Raw genomic sequence first — 20,333 nt, 5'->3', positions numbered from 1 at the left:
CTCGTCTGCTTTGCCTCTCCAGGTGAGTGAGCATGCATTGCAATTGGTCCCCTGAGTTACTAAGCAAGGCAATATCATCAGCGAATCGCAAGTTACTAAGGTATTCTTCATTAACTCTTATCCCCAATTCTTCCCAATCCAGGTCTCTGAATACCTCCTGTAAACACGCTGTGAATAGCATTGGATTCTGAATAGCATTGGAACTATCGTTTTATTTTCTTGTTAATAGAATAAATACAGGAAGATACTCTGGGGTGGGGAGGCGGTAGCGACAAAAAACAAATGTACAAAAAAACAAGAAATGGAACAATTAAAAGATATCCCAAGCTGTCCGGCGATACATTGTAGAGATGGCGGATGTCGGCCATTCTGTAAGAATTGTTAGATTGTGAGCGAAGATGGCAGCGAAATAACGCGAGAGGTAATCGAAGCCGCTCAGATTGCGCGTTTGGGAAGTATGTGCGTTAGCACGCCCTCAGCCTCCCGTAGTGCAAAGGAAATAGATTTCCTCACGCGCCAATCTGAAATTTCGTATCCTGTTCCTTTCTTTTTGTGATGTCGATTGCAGCGAAAACGATCACATGACAAAGCCGGCTTGGCATTGGTAGATGGCCATGTTTGTCAAAATATTTTTTATTGTTCCAGTTCTTTTTTTTTCGTATATTTTTTCGCTGCCGCCCTCCCCCCTGAGTATCTCCCTGTGTTGATTTCATTAACAAGGGAACAAAACGATAGTTGCAAGTAGCGCTCTGTGGTGTGTGTTTCTCTTATGTGTGTCTCCACAAATGTTGCGTAATCCGACCTCTAATATGCTATACCAACACGCCCAGTCGTCAACCTTGGCAAGTATTAAAATCACCGCCGGAAATCACATAGTAACCATTGTCAGAAATGAAATCCAAGAATTGCTCATAACAGTGAAAAATGTTTGGAGCATTTGTATCAGGAGGCCGATAGCAAAGAGAAAATACGTGTTTGTTGACACGTGCTGAGAGTATTTCACAGTCATTGCAAACACCGCAAAACGAACGAAGCAGTTCACAATTTATACCCGGCTTTGTCAGCACCATAACACCACCACCACGACGCGTCGATCGATTTAACGAAAACGACTGATAAGAGGAGAACGTGTAGTTACTTTGTCCGTCTTTACACCAAGTTTCCGCCAACACGACGTCATCAAACAAAAAGGAGAAGCTAGAGATAAAAGCGTCAACTTCGGTTTCTTTGTTACACAGTGAAGGGGTGCTTAAGTGAAGACATTTGAGGGAAGTTTTGTTATAACTTCCTACAACTGCACTTACCTCTTTAGGAAGAAGGTAACTGCGATTAGCCATGGCAAACATCAAAAATAACTTTTAGGTACACGACATAGACGTAATAGGGAGAATTATGTAGGAAGATTACGTGCACTGTGCACTACAATTACTGATTCAACATTGGATTTCCGCACCAAAATTTTACCATTTCTGTGCCAGACGTACTGGTGCGCATTTCGCTTCACCCAATCTTTTGTTTGTTGCAGCAAGTGACGGTTATGGTTTGTCAAGTTTTCTAGAATGGAAGCGCTACATTTGCTCTCCTTCAGTTTATGCCTTTGTTCAAGCAACAGATCCCTCACTGATTGCCTTGCGTATCTGGCAATAATTCCTGGGAATTTTTTGCAAGTTAGGACAGTAATCTGTGAATAGCATCGATATCTGCATCTTCAAGCCTGGACACACCGATCACGTCGGCCACCGAATTGACTTTGCTTGACAGATCTTCATCATTGGATACCTGAATTCCGTGAAATTCAAGGTTTAGCCTGCTGCCTCGCCACTGAAGGTCGTTAATTTCACTTCATCTTTTTCATTTTCTCCTTCTGTTCTCTGTGTTTTTAATTGAAAGGCCTCCAGTCTCTTGCACATTTCTTTTGTGTCCTTTTATTGAGTGGCGAGTCGCTCTCGAACTTCATCATATTTTTTTGACATCAGCTGCACTGATCTTTCTGTTTGGTACAGAGTCTTTTGGTGGCATCAATTCACCAAGTTTTTCGTTTATGCTAACTAGGATTGACATTATGTCGGCTGTCTCCTCGTTAGCCATCTTTCATTCAGGTTCGCTCCATTGCGCTTCATACTTTTGCACGTTGCGCTAGACCAATTCTGTTTTGCTAACTTTTGGTATTGTTTCTCTGTTAGCGCAGCACACGTCCCAAAATAGGATGGGTGGTTACAGTCATCACATAATACAAAACTTTCACCTGATGCGAACGTATCCCTACAGGAAAAGCACACATCTGTGGTCATCGTACAGTTTGGGTGCAAGAACAAATTAATTAAAGCACGCACACAGCAGGAATGTACTTTGGTTACAAGAACAAAGCACATAAAACAAAAACACACACAGCAGGAATATCTGGGTGGCTCCAGCGGCAGCAAACACATGTTTAAAAACCAGCGCGAGAGGAAACACCAACCTGAAAAAAGCAGAGTCACAGTTTTGCGTGGTTCCTTCCTGCCGCCGCTGCCGCCAAGTGTGGGATGGACCACGCTGTCAATCTTTTATCTTGCCGGTAGTCGGGCTGAAGCGCCACGGGTGGATTGGGGCAGCACAATCATTTGGTGCGATGATTCTGTGCAATATCGGTCCCAGGTACCGCTCAGACTGTTTCAGTGAAGGCAGCGATGCGTCAGAGTAGACGAAGCTACAAAAACAAGAGTCGCAGTTTAGGGTGGCTCCTTCCTGCCGCCGCTGCCGCGAAGTATGGGATGGTCCGCGCTGTCCACCTTTTATCTTGCCGGTAGTCGGGCTGAAGCGCCACGGGCAGATTGGGGCAGCACAATTATTTGGTGTGATGATTCTGCGCAGATGTGTCCCAGGTACCGCTCAGACTGTCTCAGTGAAAGCAGCGATGCGGCAGAGTAGGCGAAGCTGCAAAAAGAAGAGTCGCAGTTTAGGGTGGCTCCTTCCTGCCGCCGCTACCGCCAAGTGTGGGATGGTCCGCGCTGTACGCCTTTTTTCTTTCCGGTCATCGGCCTGAAGCGCCACGGGTGGATTGGGGCAGCACAATAAATTGGTGCAATGATTCTGCGCAGATAGGTCCCAGGTACCACTCAGACACTTTCAGTGAAAGCAGCGATGCGGCAGAGTGGACGAAGATGCAAAAAGAAGAGTCGCAGTTTAGGGTGGTTCCTTCCTGCCGCCGCTGCCGCCAAGTGTGTGATGATCCGTGCTGTCCTTCTTTTATCTTGCCGGTAGTCGGACTGAAGCGCCACGGGTGGATTGGGGCAGCACAATGATTTGGTGCGATGATTCTGCGCAGATCACTATTAGGTACCGCTAAGACTGTTTCAGTGAAGGCAGTGATGCGGCAGAGTAGACGAAGCTGCAAAAAGAAGAGTCGCAGTTTTGCGTGGTTTCTTCCTGCCGCCGCTGCCGCCAAGTATGGGATGGTTCGCGCTGTCCACCTTCTTTCTTCCGGTCATCGGCCTGAAGCGCCATGGTTGGATTGGGGCACACAATGATTTGGCTCGATTATTTAGCCCAGATCGCTCCCAGGTACCGCTCAGACTGTTTCAGTGACTACAGCGATGCGGCAGATTAGACGAAGCTGCCAAAAGAAGAGTGGCAGTTTTGCGTGTTTCCTTCCTGCCGCCGTTGCCACCAATTGTGGGATGGTCCGCGCTGTCCACCCTTTATCTTACCCGTCATCGGCCTGAAGTGTCATGGGTGGATTGGGGCAGCACAATGATTTGGTGTGACGATTCTGCGCAGATCGGTCCCAGGTACCGCTCAGACTGTTTCAGTGAAGGCAGTGTTGCGGCAGACTAGACGAAGCTGCAAAAAGAAGAGTCGCAGTTTTGCGTGTTTCCTTCCTGCCGCCGCTGCCGCCATGTGTGGGATGGTTCGCGCTGTCCACCTTTTATTTTACCGGTAGTCGGACTGAAGCGCCACGGGTGGATTGGGGCAGCACAATGATTTGGTGCGATGATTCTGCGCAGATGGGTCCCAGGTATCGCTCAGACTACTTCAGTGAAGGCAGCGATGCGGCAGAGTAGACGAAGCCGCAAAAAGAAGAGTCGCAGTTTTGCGTGTTTCCTTCCTGCCGCCGCTGCCGCCAAGAGTGGGATGGTTCGCGCTGTCCACCTTTTATTTTACCGGTAGTCGGCCTGGAGTGCCAAGGGTGGATTGGGGCAGCACAATGATTTGGTGCGATGATTCTGCGCAGATCAGTACCAGGTACCGCTCAGACTGTTTCAGTGAAGGCAGCGATGCGGCAGAGTAGACGAAGCTGCAAAAAGAAGAGTCGCAGTTTTGGGTGGTTTCTTCCTGCCGCCGCTGCCGCCCTGTGTGGGATGGTTCGCGCTGGGATGGTTCGAAGCCTTCGTCATCTGAGGCGGCATCGCTTGAGCAGGAGTACACCAGTGTTAGACTTACACGACGACGGCCGTCCGCTGATGTTTATTCTCTTGGCCTTCCGGTGTACCACTCTTTCGAAGCCTTCATCATCTGAGACGTTATCGCTTGAGCAGGAGTACAACACAGTGTTAGACTTACACGACGACGGCCGTCCACTGATGTTTCTTCCCTTGGCCTTCCGGTGTACCACTCTTTCGAAGCCTTCGTCATCTGAGGCGTCATCGCTTGAGCAGGAGTACAACACAGTTTTAGACTTACAGGACGACGGCCGTCCGCTGATGTTTCTTCTCTTGGCCTTCCGGTGTACCACTCTTTCGAAGCCTTCGTCATCTGAGGCGTCATCGCATTGAGCAGGAGTACAACACAGTGTTAGACTTACAGAACGACGGCCGTCCGCTGATATTTCTTCTCTTGGCCTTCCGGTCTACCACTCTTTCGAAGCCTTCATCATCTGAGACGTTATCGCTTGAGCAGGAGTACAAGACAGTGTTAGACTTACACGACGACGGCCGTCCGTTGATGTTTCTTCTCTTGGCCTTCCGGTGCGCCACTCTTTCGAAGCCTTCGTCATCTGAGGCGTCATCGCTTGAGCAGGAGTACAACACAGTGTTAGACTTACACAACGACGGCCGTCCGCTGATGTTTCTTCTCTTGGCCTTCCGGTGTACCACTCTTTCGAAGCCTTCATCATCTGAGGCGCCATCGCATGAGTACGAGTACAACACAGTCTTAGACTTACACGACGACGGCCGTCCGCTTATGTTTCTTCTCTTGGCCTTCCGGTGTACCACTCTTTCGAAGCCTTCGTCATCTGAGGCGTCGTCGCTTGAGCAGGAGTACAACACAGTGCTAGACTTACACGACGACGGCCGTCCGCTGATCTTTCTTCTCTTGGCCTTGCGGTGTGCCACTCTGTCGAAGCCTTCGTCATCTGAGGCGTCATCGCTTGAGTAGGAGTACAACACAGTCTTAGACTTACACGACGACGGCCGTCCGCTGATGTTTCTTCTCTTGGCCTTCCGGTGTGCCACTCTTTCGAAACCTTCGTCATCTGAGGCGTCATCGCTTGAGCAGGTGTACAACACAGTCTTAAACTTAGACGACGACGGCCGTCCGCTGATGTTTCTTCTCTTGGCCTTGCGGTGTGCCACTCTTTCGAAGCCTTCATCATCTGAGACGTTTTCGCTTGAGCAGGAGTACAGCACAGTGTTAGACTTACACTACGATGGCCGTCCGCTGATGTTTCTTCTCTTGGCCTTCCCGTGTGCCACTCTTTCGAAGCCTTCGTCATCTGAGGCGTCATCGCTTGAGCAGGAGTACAACACAGTGTTAGACTTACACGATGACGGCCGTCCGCTGATGTTTCTTCCCTTGGCCTTCCGGTGTACCACTCTTTCGAAGCCTTCATCATCTGAGACGTTATCGCTTGAGCAGGAGTTCAACACAGTGTTAGACTTACACGACGATGGTCGACCGCTGATGTTTCTTCCCTTGGCCTTCCGGTGTGCCACTCTTTCGAAGCCTTCGTCATCTGAGGCGTCGTCGCTTGAGCAGGAGGTCAACACAGTGTTAAACTTACACGACGATGGCCGTCCGCTCATGTTTCTTCTCTTGGCCTTCCGGTGTGCCACTCTTTCGAAGCACAGCCGCTCGCTCACTTCGGCATATCTGGCGTGCCGTTAGCTTGTTGCCATCAAACTCAAGAAAAATTCTTCGCGAACTATAAGTTCATTTATACGCAAAGTTTTAGTTCTAGCGGGACAGAATTAAAAAATAAACCAATGTCTGTTAACTTCATTTCACATTCTTTTTTTGTCGATGTCCACGGCGCCAGCTAGCGGATGGCATTAACACTAGCGTGATGCATTTCCTGTTGTCAGTTTTCGCTGAGTGTCCCGTCATGTAGAAGTTCTTTCTCTATGAAGTGCGGCAGCAGCAGCGAGCGAAGTGGCCTTCATGCGGTCTATCGCTTCTATGCAAGAGCGGCGCGAACACAGCGCGCACGAAGAAGGCATGAGTCGTCAGCAAATCCCTTTCAAGATGCGGCCCGCGCGACCGCTAGTAGCGGTGCCAAGTACATGGTGCTGATGTTCCTTAAGTTAACGGTGCACCATCAGTTGAAATGACTTCATACGTATGCCTAAAGTTCGTTGGCGTCTTCTCACCAGCTAAATATTTCATCAACAGCAGAGCAGTTGATTGCTGCGAATGCCCTTTGACTGAGTTTTCCGCGCATTGTTATTGCCTATGTAAGGGTGGTCCTTTGTGAAAGGGCACGAGAGCGCGTGGCCTGTGCTCTGCCGAGACTGCTTAGAGCGCCAGCAACAGGCAACAAGCGGAAGCACCTCCGCTTGTAGCGCCATCTACTGTCGGCAAGAGTAAGTAGACACGGCTGGTAGGGAAGCAGCTGTGGACTGCCTTGTCGGCGCACTTCTTGGTGGAGTCCAAGCCGCCCCCTCCCTTCCACGCTGCCTCCCCGAATGACTCCATATATCACGCGCGAGATCGAGCAGCGATCGTGTTTTTGCGCCCAGTCGCCAAATACGCACTTTCTGCCGGAACCCGACGCGGCCCCCCGTCTCCGCGACCTCTGGCGCGACCAGCACAGCACAGCCAGCACGGGGTGGTCTGCAGTGACTGTAAGTGGCCGACCGTATAATGACGATGTTTGGCGACTGTAAGTACAAGGCACTCCCGCTCGGAGACAGAATAGTTGCCTGCGGCTGCAAAAGCAAACCACTTGCGTATGCAACCACACGGTCATTCCTTACTGACGCTGACGCAAAATTGGGCCGATTCCGTCACCACTGGCGTCAATAGGCACTTCAGTAGGAAAAGCGGGGTCGAAGTGCACCAAAATAGGTGGAGATGTGAACAGAGAGATAAGCTGCCAGTGGATGGTTGCTTCTTCTGGGCCTCAGGAAAATGAAGCACCGGTATTCATATGTGCATTAAGAGGTCGGGAGGTTTACGCAAAGGTATGCATGACGTGGCGGAAGTACGAATGCAGGCGCAGGAAGCTCCGTGCGTTCTTTCTGCTCGTCGGCATGGGAAAATTATACACAACCCGAACTTTGTCTGGGCCTGGGCGCACACGTGACGAATCACAAAGATGGCCAAGCATAGTGATTTGGCTGTGACCGAAGCGACATTGCAGTGGTGGCGTAGAGTGCAGCGGTGGCGTAGAGGTAGAACGCCCGCCTCGCGTGCAAGAGGTCCGTGGTTCGAATCCCGGTGCCGGCAATTTTCCACCGGATCAAAAAAAAAGAATCCGCGTGTTGATAAAATTTCACAAACAGGCCTGGAGTGCGGCCTGATCCCGGTGACCAGAACCGGTAACGCACTGCCTCACCAGAGCAGGATTGGCCACCCTGGTGCAGTACTTGGCCACAACCTCCTATATGAACACAACAATCAAACCCCGGCCCTCAGTCCCCAGCAGCTGCGAGGCAACTGACCACGGCGGCGGTCAGACCTGCAACGCAGCAGAGGGTGCTAAGAATCACTGGCTCCGGACAGGCCGCCAATGGAATATGAACCTGGCAACGTTTAACGCTAGAACGGTATCTAGTGCGGCTAGTCTAGCAGTGCTATTGGAGGAATTATAGGGCACTAAATGGGATATAATAGGGCTCAGTGAAGTTAGGAGGCCAAAAGAAGCATATACAGTGCTAAAAAGTGGGCACGTCCTGTGCTACAGGGGCTTAGCGGAGAGAAGAGAACTAGGAGTCGGATTCCTGATTAATAAGAATATACCTCGTAACATACAGGAATTCTATAGCATTAACGAGAGGGTGGCAGGTCTCGTTGTGAAACTTAATAAGAGGTAAAAAATGAAGATTGTACAAGTCTACGCCCCTACATCCAGTCATGATGACCAGGAAGTCGAAAGCTTCTATGAAGACGTGGAATCGGCGATGGGTAGAGTGAAAACTAAATACGCTTTACTAATGGGCGATTTAATGCCAAGGTAGGCAAGAAGCAGGCTGGAGACAAGGCAGTGGGGGAATATGGCATAGGCGCTAGGAATAGCAGGGGAGAGTTATTAGTAGAGTGTGCGGAACAGAATAATATGAGGATAATGAATACCTTCTTCCGCAAGCGGGATAGCCGAAAGTGGACGTTGAGGAGCACGAACGGTGAAACTAGAAACGAAATAGACCTCATACTCTGCGCTAAACCTGGCATCATACAAGATGTGGACGTGCTCGGCAAAGTGCGCTGCAGTGACCACAGGATGGTAAGAACTCGAATTAGCCTAGACTTGAGGAGGGAACGGACGAAACTGGTACATAAGAAGCCGATTAACGAGTTAGCGGTAAGAGGAAAAATAGAAGAATTCCAGATCAAGCTACAGAACAGGTATTCAGCTTTAATTCGGGAAGAGGACCTTAGTATTGAAAAAATGAACGACAATCTTGTGGGCATCATTAAGGAGTGTGCAATGGAAGTCGGTGGTAACTCCATTAGGCAGGATACCAGCAAACTATCGCAGGAGACGAAAGATCTGATCAGGAAACGCCAATGTATGAAAGCCTCTAACCCTACAGCTAGAATAGAACTGGCAGAATTTTCGAAGTTAATCAACAATCGTAAGACAGCTGACATAAGGAAGTATAATATGGATAGAATTGAACATGCTCTCAGGAACCGAGGAAGCCTAAAAACAGTGAAGAAGAAACTAGGAATCGGCAAGAATAAGATGTATGCGTTAAGAAAGAAAGCCGGCAATATCATTACTAATATGGATGAGATAGTTCAAGTGGCTGAGGAGTTCTATAGAGATTTATGCAGTACCAGTGGCACCCACGACGATAATGGAAGGGAAAATAGTCCAGAGGAATTCGAAATCCCAAAGGTAACGCCTGAAGAAGTAAAGAAAGCCTGGGGCGATATGCAAAGGGGGAAGGCAGCTGGAGAGGTTCAGGTAACAGCAGATTTCTTGAAGGATGGTGGACAGATTGTTCTGGAGAAACTGGCCACCCTGTATATGCAATGCCTCATGACCTCGAGCGTACCGGAATCTTGGAAGAACGCTAACATAATCCTAATTCATAAGAAAGGAGACGCCAAAGACTTGAAAAATTATAGACCGATCAGCTTACTGTCCGTTGCCTACAAACTATTTACTAAGGTAATCGCAAATAGAATCAGGAACACCTTAGATTTCTGTCAAGCAAAGGACCAGGCAGGATTCCATAAAGGCTACTCAACAATAGATCATATTCACACTATCAATCAGGTGATAGAGAAATGTGCGGAATATAGCCAACCCTTATATATCGCTTTCATTGATTACGAGAAAGCGTTTGATTCTGTCGAAACCTCAGCAGTCATGGAGGCATTACGGAATCAGGGTGTAGACGAGCCGTATGTAAAAATACTGAAAGATATCTATAGCGGCTCCACAGCCACCATAGTCCTCCATAAAGCAAGCAACAAAATCCCAATAAAGAAAGGCGTCAGGCAGGAAGATACGATCTCTCCAACGTTATTGACAGCATGTTTACAGGAGGTATTCAGAGACCTGGATTGGAAGAATTGTGGATAAAAGTTAATGGAGAGTACCTTAGTAACTTGCGATTCGCTGATGATATTGCCTTGCTTAGTAACTCAGGGGACCAATTGCAATGCATGCTCACCGACCTGGAGAAGCAAAGCAGAAGAGTGGGTCTAAAAATTAATCTGCAGAAAACTAAAGTAATGCTTAGCAGTCTCGGAAGAGAACAGCAATTTATAATAGGCAGTGAGGCACTGGAAGTCGTAAGGGAATACACCTACTTGGGACAGGTAGTGACGGCGGATCCGGATCATGAGACGGAAATAATCAGGAGAATAATGGGCTGGGGTGCGTTTGGCAGGCATTCTCAGATCATGAACAGCAGGTTGCCATTATCCCTCAAGAGAAAAGTATACAATAGCTGTGTCTTACCAGTACTCACCTACGGGGCAGAAACCTGGAGGCTTACGAAAAGAGTTCTACTCAAATTGAGGACAACACAACGAGCTATGGAAAGAAGAATGATAGGTGTAACGTTAAGGGATAAGAAAAAAGCAGATTGGGTCAGGGAACAAACGCGAGTTAATGACATCTTAGTTGAAATCAAGAAAAACAATGGGCATGGGCAGGACATGTAATGAGGAGGGAAGATAACCGATGCTCATTAAGGGTTACGCACTGGATCCCAAGGGAAGGGAAGCGTAGCAGGGGGCGGCAGAAAGTTAGGTGGGCGGATGAGGTTAAGAAGTTTGCAGGGACGGCGTGGCCACAATTAGTACATGACCGGGGTTATTGGATAAATATGGGAGAGGCCTTTGCCCTGCAGTGGGCATAACCAGGCTGATGATGATGATGATGAAGCGACATTTAGATGAATTCAGCTGGAGGCCCGCATTTCGAAATACAGAAAGAACTAATGAAAGACACTCGAGGTGTCTGGCAAACGTAAGAGTGAAAACGATGACGTCATCTAGGTAGCAAAGACAAATGGACCACTTCAGTCTATGCAGAAGAGCATCTATCATGCGTTCAAACGTGCCTGGGGCATTACAAAAGCCAAAAAGTCTACAAGGGTCTGCCAGCAGCCGTAACGAAGGTCGATGGCATAAAAATATTTCGCACCGTGAAGGTGGTCGAGGGCTTCATCGGTGCGTGGGAGAGGGTAAACATCTGTTTTCGTTATCTTGTTCAGCTGCCGGTAGTCAACAGCCCTTGTTGTAGCCCTTGTTTTTAACTAGGGCTACAGGGGACGCCCACGGGCTGGAACATGGCTCAATTATTTCTGGAGAAAGCATCTTTTCGGCTTCCGTTTGAATAACTTGTTGCTTATGTGAAGACACCCGATATCTCCGGTGAATTGGATGGGCGTCGCCAGTATCAGTTATGCGCTTCGCAATAAATGTCTGGCCTAAAGGGCGATCATTCAAATCAGAAATGTCACTGAATGAGGTGAGTAAAGAATAACTGGTCGGCGTGCTGGGGCGCAAGATAAGGAGCGATTAGGCTTGGGAAGTCGGGCAAGGCGGCTGGTGTAGAAGGCAAAGAGACACTGACAGACGATGTTTCAGTAGTCAAGACCTATGAGTGGTAGTCCTCGCAAGATGACAGCGTGTTTAGGGCTATATCTTGTGGTGTAATCCGGCCCTATGGTCCGAAGTTTAGAAGAGGAAGGCGCATTGAATTATTCTGAACATTGACGACAGTGTGAGGAAGACGAATGGTATGGACCAGAGGGACGTCCGGAAAAACAGAGACGATGTAATCGCCGTCAAGCACAGTTGGGGTGGGCGAAACAGGGACACACACGATAGCTTTGGAGGCAAGACGAATGTGCTGGGTTGGACATACTCTGCTGAAAACTTCTTCAGGAGTGCCAGAAGTGCAGGGCGAATTCAACTGAACAAGTCCCCGTGGAGCAGTCAATGAAGGCTGAATGCGGTGATAGAAAATTGAGAACCAAAATACTGTCGGTGGGTGATTAATGAAGGATAGGGAAAAGAACTGATGTTTGACGGCCAGGGACTTTGACACGAGCTGCGCACATTCCTATGACGGTTGGCGTTCTTCCGTCGGCGACTCGCCCAGCACAGGACGCAGTGGGTGTGAGTATTTTAGTGAGGCATCTACGAAGATTGTCATTCATGAAAGAGATGTGGCGCCGTATCAATGAAAGCCGTTACAGGCACAGCATCCGTACATAGCTCACGTAAATTTCTATTTTTTGGCACGGCGATAAGAGAAATTTCAGTCCGGGTTGATGTAGCAGCGTCCCTCCCGGATCTGCGGCCGTCAGTTTTCCGACGAGCACGGTACATGGGCCACGGAGAAGACAAGCTGGGCGAGGCAGGGAGCGTAGTGGTCAAAGCGAACGACTCTGCCTCATAGATGGCGAGGCCTCAGCATGATGCTATGGCTCTGTGGGTCCTTCCAGAGGCGAGTGAACACCTGGCGCGTGACGGTAAGGTTGGAACGCATTTCGAAACAAGAGCGTCCAGGTGTTGCTGTAGTGACCGGAAATATGGCCAGCATGTGGACAGTTGAAACAAACATGCCTGTCATCTGGTGTTCGCCATTCCATGGAGATATGAAAGAGCCGTAAGGAGTACTGGTTACGTGGAGGTGGGGCAGCAGTAAAGGCGTTGGATCGGTGGACGAAGCAAACAGAGGTAACACCAAGCTGCGCCAACTCTTCGCCATGGACGGAATGGATGAGGAAAACTGCCGGTCGAAAATCATGAGGGACATAGTTTAGGGAGCGAGCTTGCGATGTGGCCTGTACCTTTTGGTGAACGATGCGCGCAATACTCTCGGGCGTGGTTGGTTTGGATGCGGTGTTGTCTTTGCACGATGATGTAGCGACTTTATTTGGAAGATGGGTTTAAAACTGCACAATTCAAAGGTCTTCAGCTTCTTCAGAAAGCCGGCATTCACTTATGGTGCTGTCGATGCTGGTGAAGTCTTGTACACGAGATGGTTAAAGACTTCGTCTGCTAAGCCATTTAGTAGATGGTTTAACCTATCTTCTGCCGCCATTCGGTCGTTCTTCTTGCGGCAGAGGGCAAGAATGTCCTTAATATAGGCCGCGTATATCTGGTTTGACGTCTGGGCGCGAGTCCCACGTTGCTTTTTCGCTGCTCGCTATCGTCCAGCTGACCTCCCGAAAGGTTGCAGAGCTTTTTCTTGCATTCTCCCAACTTGTTAGCTCCTCACCACATGTCTGAATACAGACGCTTCCCGTGCCTTTCAAGTAGGTCACGTCTCCTCACATAAAGGTCTGATCACACCTGTTATTTTCGCTGGCACACTCGTACATCTGGAGCCAATCTTCGCTGTTAAGGTTGTCGTACCCTTAAACATACTAGGTTCGCCGGGCTGAGCCAAGATGACCGTAGGCATGGTGGTCAGTTATGGTCGCCGTGGTTGCAGCCTCTTCATCAGTCGGCATGGTGGTAGTGGCAAGGCTATGTCCACTTCGGAGCTCCGTTTTGCATCAGACGTACCCGCACTTCCACAAACCTGTGGCACAAGGCTTAAAGGGACACTACAGGCAAATACTAAGTCGACGCTGACTGTTTAAATACAATTCCATGAACTTTGCAATGCTTGTTCCGTGCAAAAAAAAAATATTAGGTCTGCGAGAAATTTGTATCTGAAAGGTCCGCAAACCTTTTTCGAAACTGAAATCTCCCCCCACCCAACCGGGGGAGTGGTGACGTTGCACACGCCATCACCGCCCTTTGCTGCCGCCGGTGAGTTAAACGGCGCCCGAGAGACGGCGGCACCGAGCCAACAGGGAGCGACAGATTCGCCGCTGCAGCTACTTTTGTGTCAAGTGGCGTAGACTGCTCGGGCATTCCGCGACATCACATGGAATCTGCATTCTTTGCTACTTGCAATTTGTGCGAGTTTCGCGAGCCAGCAGAACCAGCGCAGCAATGCGCGATCAAGAAACTAATCAAACGCGAAAGCGTGTGCGGCGCAGCGTCGAATGAAAACGTAACCTTTCTACCGCCCGCGTCGCTGTCAACGGTGATTTCAATTAGTAGTTTTTTCTAAGCATGAAATGGGACTGGGCAAGTAGCATTTTATTTCATGTTATAATCCAATACGAGGATGTTTTTTTGCAGTGAGTAGTTGAGTACAAGTGACAAGATATAACTGATGAGTGCTTTCGTCATCCGGCAAGTGCTTGAATGTCCCAGGGGAGTTTCTAATCGTGTCCTGCATTTACCTTGATTTCTCGGTTATTAAAGCTCTGTTCGCTATAATATTGTCGCCTGATTCTCCAGCACTAATGTATCACTTTAGCTTGACTTAGTATTTGCTTTTTTTGTGCCTTTAACTAAAGAAACAGGTATATCTATTTACAGGTTATGTACAACAGACGGGCAGACCAGGAAAGTCTCTAACGTAGTCGTCTTCATCCTCAAGTTCGTGCTCTTCTTCCACCTTGCTTTCAGCACTGTAACAATATTATAAAGCACAAGCTTTTTTATTACATTTGAAAAATAATGTGGTATATGACACAAAATTTGGCATCAAGCAACCCGGGTGTCGCACCAGCCGGATTGTTGAAATCTTAATCGTGTGAAATGAGCTCTCTAAATATATCATTGCTACACGGGAGATAGCACCGATATTTTCGCTCGTGTCCCAGCAACAATCTTGAGACGTTTGTGAGCGCTCTCACGGACCGTCACCCCATGCGTCTTGGCGGCCACGCGCAGGATTGACGGCGGCGGCGCTTGATGGCGTCAAGTGTTATTAGGGAAGTGCGATACATGACTCCCGCTGCAGTACACGCTTCATAATTAACTTGTTTCGATGATCGGATTGCACTGTAATACCATATTGCTTCCATGCTAAACGCATTACCGTCGGCACTCGTCGTCAGATGGGTACTGTGAATTTTAATAAAATGCCCATGCGTCACGTTATTCGTGTGCCCTCGAGGGTAAACAGTTCCTACTCTTGTCGCTATCTTTCATAGATGCTTACGTTCTTCTTATTTCTCACTCGCAGTTGCTGTGCGCAGGCATCATTGGCATCATCGCCGTGTACAGCAACACAAACTACAAGAGCCAGAACAACCGGAAGCCCATCTTCATACTCAAGGTGTGTTGTGGCACGCATTTGTACATAGTTACATCATTTTTTTATTCTTTCATGCACTTGTTTTGTACAGGTTCGCCTGTTAGCGCTTCATTATTTTTCAATCAGCGGTCTTACGCGTTGCGCTCCGAGATCCCTCACTGTTGACGGTTTATTGCTATAGAATTACGCGGACACTCGAGACAAGGCAGCTGGGTAAACAGCCCACAATGCCGACTGCCACCTGCATCAAAAAGGGCGTGATGATAATTTATTGGCATCCTTTTTGAAACAGAAAGGTGACAAATAGTCACCTAGCCTGCTTGAGTTACTCAGGTATACTATACATGCTTTTCATTCTAGTATTTTGCATAAATCTCCTTAACCTATTTCCTCATCCTAAAAATTATCTATCTTGTACCGCCCCTATGCTTGTAACAGATTTAGTCGTATCATCTCTACCTTGTGGAGGGTAGCTCTTAGTTCCTGCCTTGAGCGCCAGCGTGCCTCATCTGCGTAGCAGAGAAGCGGGAACGAAAGAGTGCGATAGCGAAGATGGCGTGAGAAAAGCGGCGAAGGTTACAGTTAAAGCATGATGTGGAACGGAGTTGAATAGAGTATGGCGAAAATGTGAGGAGAAAAACAGAAGACTGCGATAGAGAAGAGAGCGTTAGGAGGAAAGCTGAATAAGCCATCTTGAAACACTATGAGGTGGCGCTCATGTCCGCGCATACTTGAAGTAAGCATGGAAATCAGAGAGCTGTGGGAAGATTAGCACTAGGTGCCCACGTGAAAACCACCAACGAAGCAGCACAGGGGGATATGGGCTGGGCATCGTTCGAAGCACGGGAAGCTCAGAGTAAAATCCTATACGAAAAACATCTGAGGAAATTGGAGGATATCAGGTGGGCAGCTAAGGTATTTAAATACCTATACAGAAATAGCGTTGGCTCACAATGGCGGAAAAGAACTAGGAAGCTAACCAGTAAGTGTGCTAGACATGAGGACGCAGAAAGACAGAGCAATAAACGACAGGTTAAAAACGCGGAAGGTAAAAATTGGATAAATTCGATGGAAAAGAAGCATAGTGTGAAACTATGTCGAGAGTAACCGTCGCACGCCCGGGTTGCCAGTTGGTGTAGCAAGTTTCGTCCAGAACCGGCTTCCAGCGCTGTGATACAGACATTGGTGGTGATAGCTTGACACCAAAGTTCTGGCTTGGGTGAACAAGCCAAGAACAGACTGCCCAGGTGATAGCACCCTGTAACAAGAACCAGCGTGAACGTGCCATTCCCTGCGCGCTGTCGTGCCCCTATACTGGGTGATCTGAAGTGAAGGCGTGGCAACGACGGTGGACGAAGAAGGAACACACACGCACATTTCCAAGAATGTTTATTAAAGAAAAAACGCCACTAGTTTGTACAGGGAGCGCAATCACAATTTCGCAGTTCGCATTCGCGTTCAGGTAAAGCAGTTCTTTGTGTGACAGTGGTAGTGATGCAGCGCTTACGCACTCATCACCTGCCTAAATGATCCTTTTGGCCTCCTAACGTAATATACTGGGTGTATCAACGATCACTTTCAAAAATTTTTCAGGTTTCCTGTGGCAGATAGCAGAATTCTGCTTGATGAGGTGGTCTACTCGAACAGACGGACATTACTTGCGCAAATAATCGAAATGCATATTCGACTATTGAATAAAAGCTCGCTAATAACTATTTAATTAATTAGCTTATGGCGCATATTGAAATGCACAAAGTGTCGCTGTGGCGTTCGCTTAAGCGGACCCACCTACAACGAATTCTCAGGATGACACCAGTTTCGCGATATTAAAGGTACCCGTTGTCCTACACACACACACACACACACACACACACACACACACACACACACACACACACACATATATATATATATATATATATATTAACTCTATAAATTAACGTGAGTGCCACTGAGATTGCATTGCATCTTCCTCATGATGTTAACTTACTCATCATCACGACTCGAGGCCGTTATAGTGGGTCTATCGCTCGCTGAAAGAAGAGAAAGCTATATATATATATATATATATATATATATATATATATATATATATATATATATATATATATATATATATATATATATATATATATATATATATATATAGTTAAACAATGCTAATTAAGCTGCAGGCCTTCGTCTTCCTTTTATTTCAGCGAGTGATAGACCCACTATTACGGCCTCGAGTCGCGATGATGAGTATGTTAACATAAGGAATATACCATGGTATCTAAGCGCTCACACTAATTTTCCCCGCGCGTTCACGTGGGCAGCGCGGCCGCAAATTAGACTGGCGAGAAACGCCGAACAAACAGTTTGGGACACGAGTGAATAAACTTTTATTTGGTCCAGCAAAGCGCGATAAAACGCGCACCTGGCTAATCCCACGACCGGACTGACAGATCTAGTCTGCCGGCCTGATCGCGGGCGCGCTGTACGGCCAGGATTTGATCCTCAAAGACGGGACTTCGCAGGAGGGCGTCCCACTCTTCCTTGGTGAACTTCGAGCCCAGCGACCCGCACTCCCAGAGCATATGAGGTAACGTAGCTACCTCACCACAGGCCACGCAAGAACAATTCGGATAAATCTCTGGATATATGCTATTAAGGGACGCCGGATTTGGGTACGAGTTCGTTTGCAGAAGTCTTAGTGTGACCACCTGCGGCCTGCTTAACTTGGAGTGAGGCGGGGGGGAAACCCTTCTCTCTAAGTAGAAGAATTTAGTGATTTCGTTGTGTGTGAGAGGAGCGTCTCGGTGTCCGGGAAGAGTCGCCCGACCCGAGGGCAGCGCGGTCGGTAAAGCCACGCGCAGACTCGTGGACAGACTCGTTGAGGTTCAGAGGAACCCCCTCAATCGCCCCGACGTGTGCAGGGAACCAAAGGATCGAGTGCATGGAGGTGTTGCCGTGTTTGGCGCCTTTCAGAATTTGAACTACCTGCCGGGCTACCCGGCCTTTCTGGAATGCCCTGATGGCGGCTTTCGAATCGCTATACACCATGTCTCTCCGACCGTCTTGCATGGCGAGTGCAATGGCCACTTGCTCGGCCACCTCTGGATTCGTCGTCCGGACGGAAGCACAGTTGATAACTTTGCCCAGCGTGTCAACGACGGAAACCGCAAAAGCCTTGCCGTCTCGGTATGCAGCTGCGTCCACGAAGCTTGCTGCGATTTTGTCCCTGTTTACTTGCTTTAGCATATTCAATGCTCTTGCCTTGCGACGACCTGCGTTGTGAACGGGATGAACGTTGCGGGGCAAAGGGGCGACCACGATCTTCTCCCCTATTTCTCTGGGGATTTGGGTGTCTTCAGCCAAGTTCTTGGTTGGTGCGAGTCCGATCTCCTCGAGGATACGCCTGCCGGCCGGCGTGGTGGACAGCCGAGTTAGCTGGCCCGTTCCTGAGCCTCGGCTATCTCCTCCATGGTGTGGTGTTTGCCGAGCCGAAGGAGGTCCTCTGTATGCGTTCTGACGAAACCTCAAGAGTTTCGGAGCCAGAGCACCGACGTTAGAATGCACTTGAACGGGGTGATACAGTAGTTGACGCGGGAGTTCACTGAGGTTACTGTTAGGGCATGTTGGCAGGACATGAATACAGCTTTTTGCACACACGACGAGGACAAAGAAGAGGCAGAGACACAGGAGAGCGGGGTTACAACTTTGTTTTATTTTAATGCAAGTGACCACATATATACTAGAATCCGTGACACATCACGTCTGCGCCGCCCGCATAGAATACCTCGACATACGCAACAAGGATAGCTTCTTGCTGGAAAGGACGATGGACGGTTTTCACACACGTGTCACCGCAGCTGTTAATTCCGCTTCGATGATTTCTCAGGTTAACTGATTACGATTTTCGCTGACGATTGAGCACGCGCCATACGCCGGTTCGCACGTGACCATATTTGTCGCATCTGCCTGATTAGCCGTACAATTTCTGCAACAGGCATCCAAAAACCCCCGCCATTTTTATCGCATTGTACCAATGATCCCGAAGCCTGTCATTAAGGGCTCGTCCGCTGAGCCTAACATAGTTACACCCACAATTCAAAGGCAGATAATGAACTATTCCTTCTGAACAGTCAACGAATTTTCACTGAGGTTTCTTTTTGCAAGCAGGCTTTTTGGGGGCACACGCACTTGTCAAACTGCAAAAAGATTGCAGTTTATGGGGAGCGAAAAAAAAAAACAACCTTTACTTTGGCCCGCTGACCAATCCTTTTCAGTCTATGCAATATGCCGGGGATATCTCAAACACGTTTTGTAAACCAGTTGTTTTTCACCGACAAAAAAATAGGCAGATGTACAGATGCGTTGCAAGTTCAGTTTGTGTGTATATTTCTTCCTCCACAAATACGCAGAACCTTCGTTGTTTATTGCGCCGTAGTCGCAATTGCTTTTTTTCTTGCTATGCTTCAGCTTATATAAGATAATTTGCCACGTAGCAAAGAGTCTGGACGGATAACCAATAGCTCGGTTCAGCGCTTATGCTACTCAAACGGCAGATGTTAAAAGAAACATGCCCGGCTGGACAATACGTGAAATGATCTTTTTTCAGTAGGGGAACATTTTTTTCACAAGATATGTTATGCCGTGGTAGTGGGCACGGCGAGACGACAGCAACCGTGTCGCTAGCTAGGAAGCTCTTCTTGGCTTTACAGGTATCGCTGCTGCAAGATCTTCAAGGATGACACGTGCCTGCAGCTGGTTGAAATGAACTGCTTTTCCGTGCGCGCGACGGCGACACCGTCCTTCGGTGAGGACGCTCCGACGCATCGACCGCTGCGCATGTGCGCGTCATGCACTCCGAGATCATACAGCGCGCCCTGCTAACCAGGCAGCTTTTCGCGGCTGCACAGGCTTCGCTGCTGCTCGATCACCGAGAAAAGATGAATAGTGCCTGAGCCGGTGGAAATCAACTGCTTTTCCGAGGCAGGCTATACGCGCGGACAACGACACCAACCTCCAGTGTGAGCGCTCCGATGCAGTGACACGTGCGCGTACTGAAAATATAAGCATCCCCTGCAGCACTTCTTTCCGACCCGGCACGGCGAGACGACAGCACCGATATCGTTATCGAAGAATCATTTCATGGCTGCCAAGTTTCGCTGCTGCTCCATCGCCGAGAAAAGATTACATGTGCCTCCAGCCGATTGAAATCAACTGCTTTTCCGAAGCAGATCTACATGCGTAGACGCCGACACAAGCCTTTGGTGCGAGCGCTGCGACGCATCGGCTGTTGCGCATATCCGTGGCATGCGCCCGAGACTATAAAGCTTCCCCTCCAGCACTT

At 48.6% G+C, this 20,333-nt stretch overlaps 1 protein-coding gene across 4 annotated transcripts in view; it reads left to right on the top strand.

Annotated features, from left to right (window-relative positions):
- Positions 1-20,333, top strand: part of LOC135897809 (sarcospan-like) — a 297,173-nt gene that overhangs the window by 148,243 nt on the left and 128,597 nt on the right. For all 4 annotated transcript variants that reach the window (XM_065426514.2, XM_065426511.2, XM_065426515.1 and 1 more), the window contains exon 3: positions 14,927-15,019. In XM_065426514.2, the coding sequence (XP_065282586.1) occupies positions 14,927-15,019 (93 nt within the window). The remainder of the gene's footprint in view (positions 1-14,926; positions 15,020-20,333) is intronic.

Source organism: Dermacentor albipictus, chromosome 7 (assembly GCF_038994185.2).
Source record: "Dermacentor albipictus isolate Rhodes 1998 colony chromosome 7, USDA_Dalb.pri_finalv2, whole genome shotgun sequence".
In the NCBI taxonomy this organism is placed as follows: domain Eukaryota; kingdom Metazoa; phylum Arthropoda; class Arachnida; order Ixodida; family Ixodidae; genus Dermacentor; species Dermacentor albipictus.
This window is presented reverse-complemented; position numbering and strand designations above follow the sequence as displayed.